Genomic DNA, 22,539 nt, shown 5'->3' on the forward strand with positions numbered 1-22,539 from the left:
AATGAAAAGCTCTTTGAACAAGCGATATAAATTTCACCATGGATTCTTGGACTGTGACCAATCAAAATGACCGGTTAAATTCACAACCTTATAACTAAAAAAAGATGTTTTTTTTTTTTTTAAATATGTCTTTATTTGTATCAAATCATCATTACACTTATATTACATTATTGCATTAAACTAGGTGTTCAGCTCAATAATGAACTGTTCATAGCCCTATAAGTAACTAGATTATAAAAATTTATTTATAAGATTTAAATTTGCTGAGCGCAATCAAGTTTTTAATGTAGGAGAACATCCTGTAATAGCAAAAATATTTTATACTTAAAACTAAACACTATCTTAAAATTAAACTAAACATAAAGAGAACGAATCTCTGCGATGGAAGACTGCATCGATTTGCCTCTGAAGTTGGAGATGATTTTGTTGGCCATCTCTTCGATCGATTCAATGCCCGCAATCCGATGAAGATCTTCGGTGCTGTGCCAAGGTGGAAGCCGCAAAATCATTTTCAGAACTTTGTTCCGAATTCTCTGGATGGCTTTCTTCCTCGTCGCGCAGCAGCTAGACCAAATCGGAACTGCATACATGATCGCTGGTCGGAAAACTTGTTTGTAGATGAGCATCTTATTTCGCAGACACAACCGGGATTTCCTGTTGATGAGAGAATAAAAAGATTTAGTGTATTTATTACATTTAGATTGAATATCTTCAATGTGATTTTTAAAAGTAAGATTCCGATCAAGTGTAAGTCCCAAGTACTTCACGTGATCAGACCATTCTAATGAAACCCCATTAAAAGTTATGGAATGATTTTCATTAAGTTTTAAAAAATTTGCTCTTGGCTTATGGGGAAATAAAATAAGTTGAGTTTTGGAAGCGTTAGGAGAAATTTTCCACTTTTTCAAGTAATTCAAAAAGGAATTTAAATTTTTTTGCAATCTACTGCGTACCACCCGTAAATTTCGACCTTTGGCTGAAAGCAAAGTGTCATCAGCAAATAATCTTCTACCTTTTCCTTCTGGTACATCAGGAAGATCAGAAGTAAAAATATTATATAAAATTGGCCCAAGTATACTACCCTGAGGGACACCAGCTCTAATGGGTGTCTTTTCAGAACATGAATTTTGATAGCTTACTTGTAAGGTTCGGCTAGTCAAATAATTTTGAATAATTTTGGTGAGATATACAGGAAAATCAAATCGAGCTAATTTAGCTACTAAACCTTTGTGCCAAACACTGTCAAAAGCTTTTTCAATATCAAGAAGAGCAACACCAGTTGAATAACCCTCAGATTTGCTAGCGTTAATCATATTAGTTACACTAAAAAGTTGATGTGTAGTAGAATGTCCATGACGAAAACCAAATTGTTCATCAGGGAAAATAGAATTCTGATTAATGTGAATCATCATTCTATTCAAAATAACTCTCTCAAATAGTTTACTTAAAGAAGGAAGCAAACTAATTGGTCGATAACTTGAAGGCTCTGAGGCACTTTTTCCAGGTTTCAAAATTGGAGTTACTTTGGCATTTTTCCATTTATTGGGAAAATAAGCCAAATGAAAACATTTGTTGAAGATTTTAACTAAAAAATTTAAAGTGCTTTCAGGCAACTTTTTAATAAGAAGATAGAAAATCCCATCTTCCCCTGGAGCTTTCATATTTTTAAATTTTTTGAAAATCAATTTAAGTTCATCAATATTTGTCTCACAAGAACTTTCAAACACATTTTGCTTGGAAAGAATATCATCAAATTCTAGGGAAATTTGAGCATCAATTGGACTTACAACGTTTAAATTAAAATCATGAGCAGACTCAAATTGTTGGGCTAATTTTTGAGCCTTTTCTGAATTAGTTAAAAGAAGTTTATCCCCATCTTTCAAAGTAGGAATTGGCTTCTGGGGCTTTTTCAAAATTTTAGTTAATTTCCAAAATGGCTTTGAGTAGGGTTTTATGTCCTCTACTGCTTTAGCAAAATTTTCATTACGAATGAAATTTAAACGACGTTTGATCTCTTTTTGAAGGTCGCAATAAAATAATTTCAAATAAGGATCCCTAGTACGTTGATATTGGCGTCGACGAATATTTTTCAGTCGTATCAAAAACTGAAGATCATCATCAATTAAAGGTTGATTAAATTTATGTTTAACTTTAGGTATTGAAGCGGCTTTAGCATTGACTATTGAAGTTGTCAAATTTTCTACAGCCAAATCAATATCTTCTATTGAATTCAGTGGAACGTTGACATCTAAAGTACGTTCAATAAAATTCATATATCGCTCCCAGTTAGCCTTTTGAAAATTAAAAGTTGATTTTAAAGGGTTTTCAATGGGACTTTGAGATATAGAAAATGTTACTGGAAGGTGGTCTGAATCGAGGTCCGCATGAGTAACTAATTGACTACAATGCTCGCCTAAATCCGTTAGAACCAAATCAATTGTGGAGGGATTTCTAATTGAAGAAAAACAAGTATGCCCATTAGGATATTCAACAGTATAATAACCTGCAGAGCAGTCATTAAACAAAATATTCCCATTTGAATTTGATGAAATATTATTCCAAGATCGGTGTTTTGCATTAAAGTCACCAATAATAAAAAATTTAGATTTATTTCTGGTGAGTTTTTGTAAATCTCCCTTCAAAAAATTTTTCTGTTCACCGCTATATTGGAAAGGCAAATATGCGGCAACAATTATAATTTTCCCCATAGAAGTTTCTAATTCAATTCCAATTGTTTCTAAGACTTTTGTATTGAAAGAAGGAAGAAGTCTAAATTTGAGACGACTATTGATGACAATAGCTACACCCCCACCTTGCCGATCAAGTCGATCATTTCGTAAAATTTTAAAGAAAGCATTGCTTTTCAAGTTATTGTCTGGCTTTAAAAAAGTTTCAGTGATGGCAGCAATATGTATGTTTTGAGTTTTCAAAAATAAAAAGAATTCATCTTGGTTAGCCAGCAAAGATCTAGCATTCCAATTCATAATGTTTAAACATCTATTTGGATCCATGAGGGAATCGTAAAGTCATAATAATTTTGTTAGCATAATTAAAAGAAGTTTGGAAAGCTTCAAACATTGAATTTGCTTTCAACATAAGTTGCATCATTTCCATTAAATTTTGATGCAAAAATTTTAATTTTTCCTCAGTAATCTCACCCAAATCAACAAAATTGTTAGGATCAGAAAATGAAGGAGAAGAACAAGTATTTGAATTTCGGGGATTTTCCCAAGCCTTCGCATGAACGTTGAGACTTGGTTTTTTCCCATTTTTATTAGTTAAACCTGAAGAGGGCAACCCATTTTCAACCAACTCTGAGAACGATAAACAACGAGTCTGGGGCGCAGATTCAGCACAGGTAACATTAAAATCACTTCGGGTATTACCCAGCCGTGATTCCAATGTCGACCGAGGCTGACTGCGAACAGGCAGGTTGTTTGCCGGCCCGACGTGTGAAGACGAAAAAGAGGAAGGAGGAGAAGAAACTTTTCTGGAAACTTTGGGATGTTTCCTAGAAGCAATAATTTTTGCCCTGATGGGACAATCTAGCGAATTCGAGGAGTGATTACCTGCGCAATTCGCACACTTAAAAAATTCTGTTTTTGGCTTATCACCACCAAAAAGGCATTTAGATTTTTCATGATCGAATGAGCCGCAAAACATGCATCTGGCATTCATTCTACAATTTTTAGTGCCATGACAAAAAGCTTGACAACGACGACATTGCGTAATGTTTTGTAAAAAATTGGTAGAAGTTTTACGAAAAGGTTCGAATTTGACTCGACAATGAAACATAAGACGAGCCTTTTCAAGAATTTGCAAATTATTAACCTGATCCTTTTTAAAATGGATCAAATAAAGTTCAGGAGCAAAACCAACACTACTGGTATTATTCGTGTTGGTTCTTTTCCTCATTTGAATTACTTGAATTGGAGAAAAACCTAACAAAGAATTTAATTCATTTGTGATCTCATCCGGTGTCTGATCGCCGGTGAGACCACGAAGTACAACTTTAAAAGGACGATCACCTCTAGTGTCGTACGTAAAAAATTGGTGTTTTTTATTATTCAAATAATTTAAAACCTTTTGAAAATCATTAAAAGATTCCGAGCAGTTCCCCTTCGACCGATCTGAAAAGAAATCTTCACATCCTTGACGGAAGTGACGATTTCTTTTCGAAAGGCATTGAAGTCAGGAATCGTGACCGTTATTGGTGGAATCTTTTCGTTTTTAAGAGTATAAGAAGAAGAAGGTTTCTTAGTACTCTTATCAGAATTAAATATGAATATTTCCTCATCACAGATGTTATGAAGGACATCGAATGAATTGGAAATTTCAACTTTTTTGGCAGATGGCCCTGGATTAGGTTCAGCAATTCGTTTTCTTCCGGCCCTTGAGCCGGCCGAAGACTTCCCCATGCTGGAAAGAAAAGAGAAAATATGAATAAAAGAAAATGAAAATAATTTTAGCACTGAAAAGTGCTGATTGAAATACAGGTAAGGAAAAAAATAAATAATGTAAAATGTTCCTGCAGGTACACAGCAACGATACGATGCTCCGGCGTACGTGTTGACGGCTCAACGGTACAGATGGAAGTGGACTAAAAAAAGATGTAATTTTTTCACTTTCTTTTTGTTTTATCCGCAATCTTCATTCAAAACAATGATCCCTAGTTGATTTATGGTGAGAAGAAGTGTGTTCTCGTTATAAAGTTTTTGATTTTCGAAGCGAAGTCATGAAAATTTGTGGAAAAAGTTCTCGGATTAACCGCTGTGTGGCACTTTAAGCACTTGACTCCCAATTTTATAGGTCTGTTTTGTTGCTGAACTATAATCAAAGTTTCTGTCAAAATTTGGCGAAGTTTCTTCGGATTTTGTAAAAGTTATGTTAGATTTAATACATGCCCTTCGTGTAATTTGAGTAATTTTAGTTTTCAAATATCATTTGTATTCAACTAGTATGAGTAAAATAGTTATGAATTTTATACTCATTCATTCATATTTGAAGACATAAGTTATGAATCAGAATAATTTAAATGACATTTAAACATGGGTGCACGGAATGGCTGCAAATTCGCCGATGTAAATTATATAGAGTGAAATAGTTCTCAACTTGCTTTAGAATAAGTATGGGAGAGTGGGGAATCATGGGCCATTTTTTTTTCGTTGTTCCATAACTTCTTTATTATGAAAGATAGAATGAAAATAAAAATTGGTATGGTTTTCTACATTTTCATGGAATTATAAGGTTTTTTTTTAATTTTTAATAAGTTATTTTCCTCAAATTCTGACTGTTTTAAAAAAAGCAAAATTTTTTGGATTTTGAAAAATGGTGGGGAATCGTGGCCCACTAAATCTGAATTGACCAAATAACATGCAAAGTTTATGAGTTGACCCAAAACTGAGATTTCATAATTCATTTCGTTTTTCAAAGCAATTTCAGATGATGAAATAAAAAAGAGAGCTATGATCGAATAGATTCCAAAACCTGGCTCGCGAGCGTTTATGCATAATTCCTTATATAGGATGGATAAGGATGGATAGGATAATAACAAGGTCACGATCGACGGCGACGAGCTGGAGATAGTCGAAGACTTTGTCTATCTCGGCTCACTGGTGACCGCAGACAATGACACCAGCCGTGAGATCCGGAGGCGAATTATCAGCGGAAGTCGTGCCTACTATGGACTCCACAAGCAACTGCGGTCGAGAAGACTTAGCCCTCGCACGAAGTGTAACCTGTATATGACGCTCATTAGACCGGTTGTTCTCTACGGGCACGAGACATGGATATTGCTCGAGGAGGACCTGCGTACACTCGGAGTATTCGAGCGACGAGTGTTAAGAACCATCTTTGGCGGCGTACAGGAGAACGGAGTGTGGAGGCGAAGGATGAACCACGAGCTCGCGCGACTCTACGGCGAACCCAGTATCCAGAAGGTGGTGAAGGCTGGCCGGATACGCTGGGCGGGCATGTTGCGAGAATGCCGGACGACTGTCCTGCAAAACAGGTGTTCGCTACGAATCCGGTAGGAACAAGACGAGCAGGGGCGCAACGAGCGAGGTGGTTAGACCAAGTGGAGCGTGATCTGGCGAACGTGGGGTGCCCGAGAAATTGGAGAACGGTTGCCATGGACCGAGTGAATTTTAGGAATTATGTTCGTCAAGTTATGTCGTAAGACGGAATACTATGTAAATAAAAATAAGGATGGACAAAATATTTTCTATAACTCTTCATTTGGCATAAGAAAACTTTACAGATAGGGACAACGTTTTTTAAGTTCTGAATGTGTATAAACACATAAAAATATAGGTGGTTCGAGATGTGTGGCCCACGATTCCCCGCATGCAATGTTTTGCAAATTGGTTGCGTTTGTGTGACTTATTGATGTTTCATCAAAAATTCCTTTTCCATGTGAAAGATCATGACAAAACTAAGATCATAAGCGTATGAGCAAATTTTTTATATGAACTTTAGGTTCCCCATCGATGCAATTAGCGGGTGTATTTTTAATTATGAAAGTAATTTTTTCTGACTATTTTAGCTTGATAAATAAAAAAAGCATATGATGCGTATTTAAGTCAACAACATATAGGAATATATGCCCACGCAAAGCGACAACGATGACAGTTGGTTCGAGATTTTTATATCAACACACATCTGAGATATTAAAAGTGGCCCACGTTTCCCCATGGCCCACGATACCCCACTCACCCCTACAAAATATTTTTGAGTGAGATTTTGGGTATCAAAAATATTTAAATCTGTTTAAACGTCACTTTGTATACACGGAAACGAACAGCACCCTAAAAAGTTATGCTTAAAAATTGTTTTCAAAATGCTGTAGAAAAGTTTTGTTTGTAGGACTTTGTGATAAATGGTTGTAACCAGGGGTTCACGTTCAATCCTGAATCTGATTTGCTTAGAAATCAGATACATATAGATAGATAGATATTTGAAATGCAATATTAACCAATTGAAAAACTTTTAAGGAAAAATAAATCAATAAATGAATTCAACAATGTTGATTCATTATTTTTGTTTCCACAGTTTTCCACCGCACGACATAACTTGATACGCATAATTCTTAAAATTCACTCGGTCAATGACAACAGTTCTTCTTCTTCTTCTTCTTCTTCTTCTTACATCAACATGACCAAAACATGTAGGCATCCTGGAAAATGGAAGACTTGCGTCTTTCATTTTTCTTTTCAGCGTATTACCTGTTACATATTCCTATGCATTGCAGATATTACTACGGCCAGGCCAACCATGTAATGAAAACCGCGAAAGATACAGGATACAGGGGCGGAATGAAGCGTGGAGATCCCTACCAAACGCTTCATATAATATTTTGAATATGGAAAGGCCTTAATATGAATTTATGTCATTTGGGAAAGTATATATGGAATATTGATACATTAAATGCTGTTAATGAATAAGGAAATTACGATACTTACCAACACTATACTCACCACAATTATAAATTAGAATATAAAATAAAATATTACATTTGGGTTTCTGTAGATCAGCTATTATGCCTTCGTATTTTTTCCGTATACTCTGTGGATAGTATGAGGGGTTAATGATCAGAAAAAAAGTAAACGGTAGAAACACAAAGCAATTTAATTTATCAGCTGCTGGCAATTGCATACCATTACATTAGTTATTAATCCTCACACTTGATGTGAGCATGGAATATCTGGCAGCTGAAATGGAATGGAATTGGTAACTGGGAATACTCTCAAACCTCAAATTAATGAACGAAATAAATCTAAAAATGATGTTTTCATTATGAAATACTGATTTTTGAATCTAGGAACCTGTAAAATGCGAAAAATTAAGCAAACAACAATTTTTTTTATGGCGTTTAAATAGCTCAGGGAGCTGACGCTGGAAATGAAAATTAGAATAGTTTGGAGAATAAAATTTAAAGTTTAGAGAGGCAGCGTAGAATAGTAAGCGATCTTGAGACGTTGGCACTCGGTCAATGACAACAGTTCTCCAATTTATTTGATGCTGATTCAATTATCATCTTATCAGATAAATATACGATTGAAAAAATCTGTATTATAATAATAAATAAGTAAATTTATAATTTCAAGATATGATTGAAACTGACCGAAAATTGCGTTATGTAATATTTGAATGGCCCCTAACAGTTATATTCAATAATTATCTGAGAAGGACGGTGTACTTTAAACTTTTGAAGACGGTTTTTTTTTCTAAATTGGTAGCCAGAAAATGATGAAATTTATTTGCGTTTTATATTCCATATTTAATTTTTTTTTTCAATGAGCTCGCATGCAATATTCCATAGAGTATATAAATTATTCCTTTTCGATTGTCGCAGAATTCTTACTGGCCTGTGCCAGATCTCAAAAATCTGTTTGTTGTACGTACAGAATCGGGACTCAAAACGAGATAAAAAATTACTTTTAATATTAATCTTTACCTGAGAAAATCCAGGCATATGCATAAATTTTTCATTTTTAAATATGGTCTTCAAAAATTTGTTGCTTTTTGCTAAAAGAATTGAAAGAAAATATTTAATATAAGCTATCATATGGTGTACTTTAAAGTTAAGAAAAAAATGTTTTCCATAGAAATATATGTGATTTAATTTTTTCCTTCAGCATATAGATTTTTCAATTTTTCAAAGTCTGATGTCTGTGTCGCGTTCAGTATCCAAGATAATGAGTTGAAAAACTGGGAATATCTTAGTGAAATATTAAGTTATTAGCTAGTAAAAATAAAAAAAAGCGATCCGATAAAGTTCAGTTTCTGACTTTTTGCAGCCTCAAACCCCATAGTGCAAAGGAAACAAGAAAAGACAAAATGGATGCCTTTTTAATCGTGGGAAAAAAAACCAAAATTTGTATGGGAGGGACTCTTCTGTTAGGTGGGAGGGGCTCAAAACTATGAGTAAAACCTTACCCTGGTTCAAAAACATCACTGTACGTATGCAGAAAGAAAAATCCGTGTTATTTAAGATCGAAAACGATGCATGAAAACGGAATATCGTTTACAATCTAAAATTCTACTGAGGCGTGTAAATTTAGATCGAAGACGATACACGAAAATTATTACTTGCTCACTCGGAAGGAGGTCGCCAATAGACCCTAGTTGCTGGTCAAGCCACGGCAACCGTCTGGGGTGGGCTACAAACGCCTCTTTTGCTGGGCCAGCTAGAGTTTAAGAAACACTGAGCTCAAGGTCGGCTCTAGCTTTAGGAGACTGGTCGGATGATCAATTAAAACACTTGAGACTTTATGTTAAATTTGTTGTGTATTATAAACTTACTTTTTCTCGTGTAATGTGGGTGTGTATTGTGTGCTCCGCTGCTGCTGTCGCTGGTACCGGCCGGCCGTAACGGGACCAATTCGTCGCTGCGCTTCCAACCGTGGTCGTCAACTAACCATTCGCAGCAATGGAACCGGAGGGTAGTTGTTTGAATTCTTACGAACCCGTTTGAAGGGATCAAACAACACCCTCTGGAACCAGATCGAGATAAGTTGGTTTGGCGGTTGTGGTTGCCCTCGATGCTTATTTCCAGCTGGTGCTCTGGATGGTGCCCGCAGCGCTTACGCTCCGCAGGCTCCTCGACAGAGCAACGGAACCCGATTGACTGCTACAGGCTCTGAGTTGTTGGAGATTTTCCGCTATAGTTGTCCACTGTTTTCATTGGGTCCTTTGCCTCTTGGGATGGCAATTTGGTGGACCCAACTAGCGGATGGACACGGAATGGTCAGGACCTTCGGGGTAGTAATTCGGTTCACCTGCCCAGTTGCCACGTGTAACCGGATGCCGTGTCCAGTTCGATTGAGGAACACGACGCTTATGACTCCGACTAAGCCAAGGATTTGGCTCACCGAACCGTTCGCCTGGTGTGAACCGTAGTTTGGTAGGGTCACTTGGCCGGAATCTCTGCCCAGAACTTTAAGGGTCCTAAGTGGGATCTTTGGTAAGGATGGGGTAACTAATTATAGATGTCGAACACTCACTTGACTTCGTAGATTTTATCAACGTATTATTCTCTTTCCACTTGATAACTTTTATGGGTTTATTCCACGTAATATAAAATTAAGTTTAACTAGAACACTTGACTATCGTCTAGTTACTCTCGTGGTTGTAGGTGGAAAGACCTTATTGAGTCAAGGTGTTAGTTACCCATCCTTACCAGCTTCCGTTTCATTTTCCGTTGACGTTTATCATTTTCCAAATACCCGTTACTGTTCAGTAAGTGTTATGTGTATTTGTAAATGTTATGAATTTTTGAATTTCTGAAAGTCCATTGGAGTGTTTTTTTCAATTATTAATTATTGAACCTATCTCCTAATCTTCCCTGTTTAACAATTTTGTGTTCTTTTTATACAAAATAAGGCAGGAAAATCGTCGATATTTAATCGACGAACTTCTTGAGCACTCAGAAGGAATACTTCAAGTGGCTCGCTCTCTGTGGGTTCAATGGAGCAAAATACCCTAACGGTTACAAAATAGATTGGCTTATCACCGTTTAAAAATACACAACGTATTTTTTTTTAATTATTGTTCAGGATATTTTTTGTGGTTTAATGTAATTTGATGTGTAACTTTTTTGTGAAATATGAGAAATATGATACAAGCTACAGCGTATGTTCTTTCTAAAATGTATCTTGTGCACTAAAACAGTTGTTCGTAGGACTAATGATTTTTCAAAGTTTACCAGATTTTTATAAGGCGCTCTAATAGAGTGGCCCAAATCAGCTGACTATTCAAAATTTTACACGTTGCATGATAAAATTGATCCCAGGCCTAGCACAAGGCCTAGTCTCAAGCAAAACTTTCAGCCGATTTCTTTTGAACATAAATTTCCTTAAGCTCTAAAATATGAAAAATGTTTCATCCGAGGGCCGCATTTCATTTTCCATTAATCATTTATTTGTTTGTCTTTTATCTTGTTTTGTCCTCTTGAAACAGTTTTGTCTAGTTGTCTCGAATTTCTGCTAGTAATGTCTAGTTGTACTTCATAAATATTGTTTTGTTTATTTTAATCTTGTTTTATTTTGATTCATTTAGTATAGATGATTTAATCTAGATTTACTGTTTTGGTTTTATTTTTGCACATTCCATTTCTACTCGTTGAGCACCTTCACCCAATATTCACATTGTGAGAGTTTCAAGTATTTTGAAACATTTTAAAATAAACAGAAGCCGACTTCTTAGATTTAAAATGGCGTTGGACAGCGCAATTCGACTTCTACTTATTGAGTTTACACCAAATCTTCATATTGTAGGGATTACATGCGATTTTCAGTAATTTACATTAATTTAAAGCCAAACGGAAGCCGCCGTCTTTGATATCAAAGTGGTGTCACTGACTATACTGACTGGACACTCGATTTCGTTTTCTGGATAATTTTTCCAACAGTACGCAATGCCGGTTCCAGAATGCGCATCGATCGATTTGAAGAAATGCTACCCCGGTTAAGAAATGCCACCCAATTTAAAAAAAAAAAACAGGCAATTTCTACGATAAAATCGGGCTAAAAGATACATTTTTCTTACAGGGATTTTTTTGTCAAAATTTTCAGGTTCGCCACCTGCCGTCGGCATTGCGTACCTGCAAAATCTGACAAAAAAAAATCAGACAAAAAATGGTTGAATTCTAATAAGAATAATTTAAGATATTTGACGTTGAAAACATTCACTTTATTGTTTTCCAAAATTATTTATTTATTTGAGTCTTTGACTACTGCCATACAGACTTAATATTAAAAACTAACTTATAAATAAGATTACAATACTATTAAAAATTAGTTAAAAATTAATTTACATCACGGATTGCACTTTTAAACAAAGATTTAGATAAATGAAAGTCAAATAAGTGCGAGACAACATTAAAAGCTTGACAACATCGGTGTAAGGGGTGATTTTGTCCAAACACTGTTCTGCTTATTGGCAACCAAAAAATCAACTGATTGCGAAGTTGTCGGGCTGGAGCGTAGAGGTTTAAACTCTGGAGCAGTTGGGGACAGTCAATAGCGTTGGTCAAAATATCGTAGATGAAGATTCGTTGCAGATAGTTTCTTCTTTGACTCAAGGGCGTCATTGATAGTAGGCCACACCTCTCAGAGTAAGGAGGTAGCCGTACGGGATCTTGCCAGGGCAGACGGCGTAACGCGTACCGCAGAAATTTTTTCTGGATTCTTTCAATCCTGTCGCTGTGGACGGAGTGGTAGGGTGCCCAAACTGGAAACGCATATTCTAAGACGCTGCGTACTAGCGAGCAGAATAAAGTTTTCAATGCGTACGGGTCTTCAAAACTTGACGTATTCCGACGAAGAAAACCGAGCAAAGCAAAGCCTTTGGCTGTAGTCGTCGCGACATGCTGGGAAAAAGTGAGCTTTTGATCAAAAGTAACCCCAAGATCTTTTATGGAGGTTACCCTTTCGAGTGAGCTTCCACTTAAAGCGTAGTCGTAAACGATTGAGGATCTACTTCTAAAGAAGCTTATGCACTTACACTTACCGCCATTGACTTCCATTCCATGTATATTGCACCACGCCAGTAATCTGTCGATATCATCTTGAAGCGCAGCGCAATCCACTAGTGAATCTATGATTCGATAGATTTTCAAGTCATCAGCAAACAGTAGTTTCGGTGATTGAAGGCATGATGCTAAATCGTTTATAAACAGCACGAAAATAAGCGGTCCTAAGTGGCTGCCCTGCGGTACACCAGACGGCATGTTGAACACAGTAGAGTGAGTACCACGAATGTTGATAAAACCTCGACGGTTAAGCAGGTACGACGACAACCATTTTGTTACCCATACAGGAAAGCCGTAGCGAGTAAGTTTTTCTATGACGATTCTGTGTGGAACTTTATCGAAGGCCTTGGCGAAGTCAATGTATATTGAGTCCACTTGCAGTTTCTTATATGTTGCGGTATGCAGTTCGCTGGCATAGCACATTAAATTTGTCAACGTTGACCTTTTCTTGACAAAGCCGTGCTGGACCTCCGTGAGTAACGGGACAGCTGCAGTATACAACCTTTCGTACATCAGCACTTCAAAAACTTTAGAGAAGCAGCAAAGAATTGATATTGGTCGGTAATTTTCTACACGATGAGCGTTTCCAGACTTATGAATTGGAGAAATAGATGCCATTTTCCAAAGAGCAGGAAAGACACCTTCCGATATCGATAGATTGAAAATCATGCTAAGTGGCGTGGCAAGTGATACAGCAATTCTGGAGACCAACGACGTTGGGATCCCATCAGGCCCCGAACCTTTCGAAGAATCCATAGATACCAATACTTTTAGAACCTCCTGGTCTGAAAATACGGGCTGTGGGAATCTAATGTCACGGTTTTGCAGTGTTCCAAAGTAATCATTAGTGCAGTCTGGAGAGTGAGAGCTATACACGCTACTGAAAAATTCGGCAAACAAACCAGCAGAATCCTTAACGCATTCCGATGTCCGTTCTTGAAACGTTACTGAAGAAGGAATAGAATTACCGAGTCGACGACTATTGATATATTTCCAGAAAGAGGAAGGATCCTGTTTAACGTTACGTTCGATGTTCAAAATATACTGATCAAAGGCAGCGTTACGAATTGCCGAATATTCAGTCTCTAATCTAGAGAGGAATGATTTGTTTTCATCAGTCTTGTCTCGAAAGTATCGTTTGCGGGCTTTACGAACAACGTTACGACTTCTCCGAAGTTCAGAGTTCCACCAAGGTTGATTATAAGTCTTTTGTCGGCGCAACCGTCTAGGAGGTGTGTGCGCTCGGAAAATCTCCCACATATGATAGTAGAAGGTAGATACCGCGTCATCTACACTCAGATCTTCAAGCTCTGCTTGCCAGTTCATGTTCATCAACAGTTCAATAACGTGATCTGTATCGCAATGCGTAAAATCCAAACTTTGCTGGTGGGTACTTGCGGTGTCCATAAACTCATCAGATAAATAATGCACTATCATCACACACGGTTGGTGATGTCGGTCAGTGCACAAAATTGCACATGGTGGGTGTACAACTTCGGCAAGATCAGGTCTATTAATAAACATAAGGTCGAGAATTCTTCCATTTGCGTTGACGAGCGAGCACATTTGAGACAACCCAGAAGCTATGGTTGATTCTATCACAGCTAGCTCCTGCTCAGTGCAGGCGTTCACCGGCAGAAATCCATTCGAATCTTCATCAAAGCTCCAGTTTAGATTGGGTAGATTGTAATCCCCAGCTACGATGATAATGTCCTGGCTAGTAGCAATGTTCATTATGTGATCAAGAGCAGACATGTGCGACGCATATAAAGAAGTTTCGCTATTTGGCCTGAAGTATACACAGCACAGGTAGATGTATTGACACTGATTCCTGATTCGCACAACGACTTGTTCAAGATGATCACATTCTTTTAATAAAATAATTCATAGTAGTCATCAGCAGCACATCAACGCTCCGGTTCCAACAACGTTTTTTTGGCGCATCCGATTCTTGGACCTAGCGTTTTTTGCCGGTCAACATACCAAAAAAGCGTTCACATAAAAAATATCAACTCAAACTTACCTATCAGAAAGATTACAATGACATTCAACAGTTAAGGAAAACGAATAACTAACAATAGAGAGTGCTTCGTACCGTTGAACGATAAAAAAAACACGATGGAATGAATAAATGTGTTCATTATATTTTCACAATGCCGTTTCTTCTATTTTTCATAATATGTTCATATGAAAACTGAAGAAATTTTATAAGACTCATATGCAACACAATTTTACACTCTAAAAAGCGGTTCATAACACTAATATTATGAAAATTATAATAAGAATTTGCCTGAGTGAAGTGAAACTCGACTTCTACTTATTGAGTCCTTTTACACAATACCCATATTGAGAGGTTTTAATATGGTTTTCATTTATTAACAGCATTTTTAAGGTTAAAAGGTGGCGTTGAGATGGCGTCAGATAGCAAAATACAATTTTTTTTCTATTGATCTCATTCGTTCAGTTCCCATATTATGGATTTTCATATGATTATCATCCATTGAGGTACAGCATTTTAAAGTCACCTTCTTGGATTTCAGAAAAGCGTCAGATAGCAAAATTCCACTTCTTCGTTGGCGACTTTCGCCCAATATTCAAAATCTTGGAGCATCTGCTGAACAGTTATCAATATCAGAGTATTCCATTGAAAATTATTTAGGATATTTTCTCTTTGCTACAACCGCGTAAAAAATACCATTATGTATGAACTTCAATTTTCGCAGATTTTGGAGAGCTAAGTTGGCCTTGCTCGAGAACGGTCGTTTGATTTTCCGCGACCGCGTTTTTCTTCTGTGGTCTTTAAATTAAATTTTTGTTTTCCATTATCAAGATTTTTTTCGAAGTTAGTCATTGTAGTGATTAATTTACTTAAATAAAACGAAAATTCTTGATGTTGGTGTAGATAGATTTTCGGGAAAACCGGTAATAGAATTCGAGTTCAATCCGTGCATTTTTGTCGATTTGTGGAGTGAAGAAGATGTCTATTTAGATCCGGAAGGTTTTTTTTTATCGATTTGAATTAAAAATTCAAAGAAAGTTATTTTGAATCAGTGATGAAGGTGGAGAAACTCTAGTGATTTTTTTAAAGTTTATTATCTTTCGAAGCTTTTTCCTGTAGATTGCTTGGATTTCTTCAAGGCGAAAGGAATCAACAAAGGAATAAAATCAGCTAAGTACCACTTGAACATTGATCGTTTTAAATTTCATTATATTAAATAATAAAATAGCTTAACTCTATTATTGGGGACTAGTGGGGGGTTGGACAGGGCATCAAACGAGCGGAAAGCTGATATACAATGGATTGTGGGTTCAAGCCAGCCGGAGTATCTCGGCAAATTTGGAATTTGGAATAGGTTTCTTAGGGACCTTTCCAGTAGGGTGGTCTAACCGGTTTTACCGAAACCGGTAAAACCGGTAAAACCGTCCATTTTCTCAATACCGGAATACCGAATTTTGGGACGGTAAAAAACCGGTATTTCCGGTAAACTTTTCATCATTATTTGGCATTATTCTAGAATTTACACAGCTAAATGTTTTTTTAACCAAATATTTATGAGTACAAATACTCAAATTTTGATCAATCAGCTTCAAAATCCAAGCTCAGTTCAGCATTTCAGTTCAGCTATCGAACCAACAACATTTAAAGACTCTACAAGTGTACAATGACTGTAAAAAAGATACAGCTACAACTACAAGAAATTTAAGATTGCTTCGCAATAATCACTGAATTTTTCATTGATAAGCTGGAATTTGGTAAAATTCTCCAAATTTGTTTATCTATAAACAGGCCAAGTTTATCAAAATCGTTCTAAGCGGTGCCGCTTAGGCTTTCACAACCTTGAAATTTAAAATTGAAATCTGATTAGAAACTTCCTAGTTTTTTTCAAAACATAAAATGTTTCAACAGAGTCAGCATTTCAACACATGTTAGACTGTTTGTATGATTTTTTTTATCAATATTTTCAAGGTAATTGATTAAACTCTGATGCTTTTTTTTTAACGCTGTTGAAGCATTTTCTTTCTTCCAGACAAAGCAGTAACAAAGTTTTTATAAATTTGCAACAGTATTATAACAACAAAGAGCGTATGGATCAGATTTAATCAACTATATGTTTTGCTTAATTTTGACTGGTTTTTAATAGATATTTATTAGGTAATTGTTTTAACAAAAAATCTTTTTGTATATCCAATTTCATATCATTTTCATTAAAGACTATATAAACTTTTACTACATAAATCTGTAAAATCTGTCCTTAAATATGAATGCTGTTTTACAAAGTAAAGGATAAAATTCGCAACCTCACAGGGAAATTATAAAAATAAAATGAAGATGATAGATATAATAATTATCATGAGGATGATAATAGATTTATGACAAAGGGATAGTTAAAAGGCACAATACCATCCTTTTCCATCGGAAATGTTGATAAATCTAATGCGTTAGAGCTTCTGAGCATTTTATGTCATTACTACTGCAATTAGACGAAACCTTTTCATGAATTCGATATGCTTTGAAAAATACCGGTTTTACCGGTTTTATCGGTTTTACAAATTTCAAATACCGAAATACCGGATTTGAAAAAAACCGGTAAATCCGACCACCCTACTTTCCAGGTATCTTTATTTGTTTCGAACAGTTTGAAGTGAGTAAGATGAGTCAAACCTGTCCCAAGCCAGTGATAACGGACCCCTTGGTTGTGCAGCAATTATTGTTTGTGAGTTAAGCATGAACAATATTTGAATGTGTGATCGAGACTTCCCGTACCGCCTCGGGTCGAAAGACCTATCAGCCACTGGTGGGTTCAACTACATACATACAAACATACTTCAATTTTCGCAGATTTTGTAAAAAGAAGCCTGATTTTCCCAAATGTCGGCTTGCATGGTGTGGTAAAATTTTCGATTATAAAAATTTTCCCAAAAAATCTAAGTAGGTTTTTGTTTATTGTTGTTCAATCAGGGTTTTAACAATAAGATTATAGAAAATATACGGTCTTTTATTATTTGAAAAAAATATTTAAAAAAAACAATAAGTCAACTGTGTTAGATCTGATATATCGACAGCAATCTCTCTAATAAAATATTTCATTAAAAATTATTTCATTATAAATTATTCTACAATTGAAATAAACCAAAAGAACTAAAATAAATCCTACAATTTTCGTGATTTACCATATCAATTCAATGCCTCTCTCAATTTTGCACTATCTAGGACTTTATAACCCGAGCAAGCACTCGTTCGTATATCAGCCGAAAATTTCACTGGCAGGGTGTTATCAATTGTTTATGACCAACAAAATGCTGCTGCACCGAATTTCGGAATATTTCTTGCGCTCTAAAACACGATCATTTATCTTAGTTCTTTTTTCTATTCTATCTTCTTTTTTCTCCTCCATGCGATAAAATCTTGCCTCGGCGAACGAATCCTGCTAAAACCATCAACGGATCGAAACTCCAACTGTGTGGCACCTTCTGGAAATGCCGTGGACACGCAAAACGTCTAACATCGGCCTCATTTTTCATCCTGCCGCCCCACGTTTTGGTTCACGAAAAAAAACCTCCATTGCGATTCAATACGACCACGACCCTCCGTGCGGACTGACGACTGATTTTGGCACCCGTACCTACCAAAAACAATGGATCCGTTCTTTTATTTTTTTTTTTTGTTTCCAAAAACCTGAACCAAAAACAAAAACAGTTCCACCCGAAGCGCCGGTGATTCTGGATCGATGGGGACGCGTTATCAATAGTACAATAATCGGACCGAAGGAGGAGGGCGATGATATACTGCTCACCTGTCGGGTGGTTGGAGGTAATTTATCCCTAAATTTTGGTTGTTTATTTTTCAGCGTGAAGGTTTTTTTCTTTTTTGAAAGAATCGTGGTGGAAACCATTTTATTTTTTCAATGCAAAGCTGTGAATAGTGGATTCTTCTGGCACGAAAAGTGGCTCCAGAGAGTACCGTGTGTTTGGGCTCCCGAGCAGTTAATCATAAATTCCATCTTCCGCTCAATAAACTGCCGCTGTCATCCGGAATAATGACTTGGCCGTTGAACGGATCTCAAAAGATGGCGACGAATCTAAAGTGAAGGTCTGCTGTGGTGTCGTTAAACTTAAAATGGAGCCCAAGCTTTGATCTAATGGAATCATAATTCAGATGACTTGCCGGGTTGACGGCAAATGTCTGGATTTCTAGCTGTTAGCAACATATTTGTAAACTTATTGTCATCCACCCCTACAGTTTGTTTGTGGTGAGCGTCTGCATCAAGAAGATCTCTCCGAAGTTTTTCTCGTGTGCCTTGGCCATTAAAATGTTACGAAATTGATTATTTGCATTTTTATGGATCAAACAGTTTGAAAGCTCATGATGCACAAATAGAAAAACATTTAAAACCGCTTACACAAAGCAATATTTAAGAACGTTTCATGAGTTTAAGTTTTGGAAGGCTGAACATGTGAATTCATTTGAAAGTCTCTGCACGACAAAACCAGCAACTCGTCCCTGCCAGGCTTAGAGACAGCATTCTATCAAATGTGTTCGTTTTGAACCGCCCATGGATTTTTTTATTCTATTAAAAAAAAATTTAAAATTTAAATCACTTTTTATAGTTCTCTCAACCTTAACGTACGTCAAGCTGAAAAAATCTCGCATAAGGAGTGTATTCGAAAAAAAAATGCAGCACTTCGTTTTCTGAATAACTTTTGAATGCATGCATGGAAATTGATTAAATTTTCAGTGAAGCTGCCTAGTAATGTAATGCATAAACATTTGTTAATTTTTAGATGTTCTGTCTGGTGATTTTTCAGATAGCGTCAAATGAAAAAGTTTTTCGAATTTAATTTTCGAGTAGCAAGTGTGCCACGTGAACCACCTTTTATAATCAAGGCTATTTTTGATATCATTTTCTGTTTTCTGAAGCTATGACAATTTTTGCCGATCTCTTCTCTCGGCACCAAATTTAAATTTTTGACCTTTTATCGTTGCTTATCGTTGCAATCGTTATAAAATACTGACTAATTTGCGGCTTCCACAGATTGCCAGCTTCTTTTAGTACTATACATGAAATTTTTCAATACGATTTTTTTTTTTTCAAAATATCTCCCCACTAGTAAGCGGTCTAAATATTTTGCGCACGATTTGAAAACCATATTTTATTTATTTTACCAGTGGGCAGCTTAATGCCTTGTAGAAATGAAGTTAGACCTGTTTGTTAGTCAGAACAAAATAGTTTGATATTTTCGGATTGCGCAACATCGCACATTACTTAACTTCGTAGAACCAATCATCTTCTGTTTTATTCAAATTATATCTCACTGTTAGACTCTCTAGGATTCCTTAAACGATTTACGGCATGAATTTTAGTCCAGTTGATTTTCAGGTGTTTTTGGGTCTTCCACTGGGACTTTCCAGGAATTTTGTCTATGAGCTCCTGTATTGCACGTCATCTCAAAAACCACATGACAGATTGACACCAAATTTTGTACACGTACACGTCACATTTTAAGATAGCTTTGCTTTTATCAATTACCTTGCGGGGGTGACTTTACAGTTTTCAAAAATCGACCAATAACTTTAATAACTAGTGAATAAATGTGCATTTTGACAGTCTCGTTTGTGCTCTCTCCGGGAGCGGGTGGTTTTTTTTTTCCGTCGCCGGTGTACCGTTGAGTAAAAAAAGTAAACCTAGGATCGCTTATTTAAAAGAATAGTGCTAGTGGATGTTATTTTTTTGTGAAAAAGAGTACTTAAATGATGGTCTATTTAAGTGATACGATCCAGTGGGATTATCGATGGAAATGAAGTTGGCTATTCGAAAGTCACGAGACCGTGTTCTCCGCAATTTAGAAGAATGTTGTTTGAAAGCGATAAATTTCCAAAACGAGTGTTTTTCTGCCGGATATACCGAAGTGTGGAGGAGTGAAAGGAGATGGCGTTTTGGAATAGTGATGACAATGAAGTGACTGAAAATTAACTAGCTCAAATGATGGCTGCATAGTTGACTTGGCAGGGAAGTGAGCGGTACACAGAATCTAAAAGGAAAGAAGAACGGATTTCTTCCAAAGGAACACGTTGATACATGTCCCGTCCCATCATGTTATAGGCAGCGACAGCGAGAGACATTGCGTTTTCGAGAGGGAGAACAAACCCGGTGAGAAGTTTCAAGTTGTTTCCTTTTTCTCTTTATTTCTCTTTCCCCTTATTTCATTGAAATTACTTAGTGTGTTCAAAAACAACAAAATTGTTAACCGCCCGAAGAGCAAAGACCATGGTATTAATATAACCGAACAATGATATTCAACTTAACAATAAACTTCATTGTAATATCTAAATATCTGTCAACCACATTAGATTTTGAAACCACAATAGTATTTAAAGTCACCGTGAAGTATATCGTTAATTCAAAATATTTCATAGTGCTCGAAAATATCAGATGCACGGTATCACAATAATTTTATTGTGATTATTATTGTTACTGTGTATTTTATGGTAGAGTTAAAATCCAAACGATATCGAACATTGGTAAATTTCTGTTCTTTTTACACAATTACAATTTTTCGTGCATTGGGTTGAAGCACGCCATTTTGTTCGGAAAAAACAAAACAATACAGAACGTGAATTCTTGTTATAATTACAACTGGTCGGTTTGCAGCAGAAATTGAAGGTCAAAGCATTCTCTTGGCCGGAGGAGACAACTCTTGTCGATTATCCATATACTGGCAATGGTTCAGGTGAGCATTTTTTTTTTAAATCTAATGGCTATAGTAATGAAGAAAAACAATTCTCTTTCAGATATTACGTGAAAACATGGAGTGCATTTCAAGGAACAGCCCGAGAAAATACGATGGTGGAAAATCGAATCGGGCCTCCAGCTTCTTGAACCGTCCGAAAAGTGCTTCACGAACAAATTACCTATAGTAATTTGTGATGTAACGAGTGTAATTAGTAAGTGAGTGAACGAGTGAACACTTATCCAATTAAAAATAAGTTTTTTTATTGTTCATTAAAAACATAAACGGTTGTTTTATAATGATGTTTTATAAATAAAGTAAACAAAACACAATAAAGTTTTAATTTAATATATACTTTTGAAAGAAATAAGTAAAAACTGTAAAACCATGAAAATTCACGGTCCCAAATATTTTTATTCACTTTGATTAAACAATGATGTTCATTGTTGTTAAAACTGGTAAAAACAATGAAAATCCCTTGAAGAACAATGATATTCACAGTTTTCCTTGAGAAAATCAGACCATGTTAAAACCATACATTTCGTTGTTTTGTGTTTCAGAATGTATGGAAAAAAGTTGATTCTTTAATTGTTAAGTTGCTTAACAACCCCCTTTTTTCATGGTAAATTTTGCCAGAACCATAAATTTCAGTGTCAAAAAATATGAATTTGATAATTAATTCATGGTTTCATGTATCATGATTCACAAAGTGTTAACCATAATATTCAAAGTTACGTGAAAATGAAATTCATAGTCTTTTCACAATGTTTTTCTATTCGGGCATGCTCGAGAATTCCTTTTTTTTTTCAGGCGCCATCTTTTCATTCTAACTTGTTCTCCTGCCTATGTTTTGTATATTGGTAGCAAAATCATGATCGCTTTATTTTCTTCATAGCCTACTAATTAGTAAGATTCTTTGTGTGGATCGTGTTTAGATTTAATTCGTTGATGACAGTTTGATGCAATCATGTTGCAAAAACTTATTAAAAATTGATGTTGAGTCTTAAAGTTAAAATTAGGTGACTGTATTCCCGAATAGAATTGCACGGTGAAAAAACTATAAAGTTCACTTTCACTTTACCATAAGTTGTATGGTGGAGACAATGATTTTTATGGTCTACAATACCGTGTATACCCATTGAACTTCATACTTTGCGACCATACATTTAATAGTTTTGACAAAAATTACCATGAAAAAGGGGTATTGTTATGCAGCGTGACCATGAAAAAAATGGCGATTTTCCATACATTGAAAAGCCCAAAAATATGAAGTTCAT

The 22,539-nt window shown here is 36.0% G+C and overlaps 1 protein-coding gene across 1 annotated transcript in view; it reads left to right on the forward strand.

Moving 5' to 3' along the window:
• Positions 1-22,539, forward strand: part of LOC129744096 (nephrin-like) — a 457,247-nt gene that overhangs the window by 382,100 nt on the left and 52,608 nt on the right. The window contains exon 6 of the mRNA XM_055736459.1: positions 18,231-18,344. Within this exon, the coding sequence (XP_055592434.1) occupies positions 18,231-18,344 (114 nt within the window). The remainder of the gene's footprint in view (positions 1-18,230; positions 18,345-22,539) is intronic.

Source organism: Uranotaenia lowii, chromosome 2, assembly GCF_029784155.1.
Source record: "Uranotaenia lowii strain MFRU-FL chromosome 2, ASM2978415v1, whole genome shotgun sequence".
Taxonomy (NCBI): domain Eukaryota; kingdom Metazoa; phylum Arthropoda; class Insecta; order Diptera; family Culicidae; genus Uranotaenia; species Uranotaenia lowii.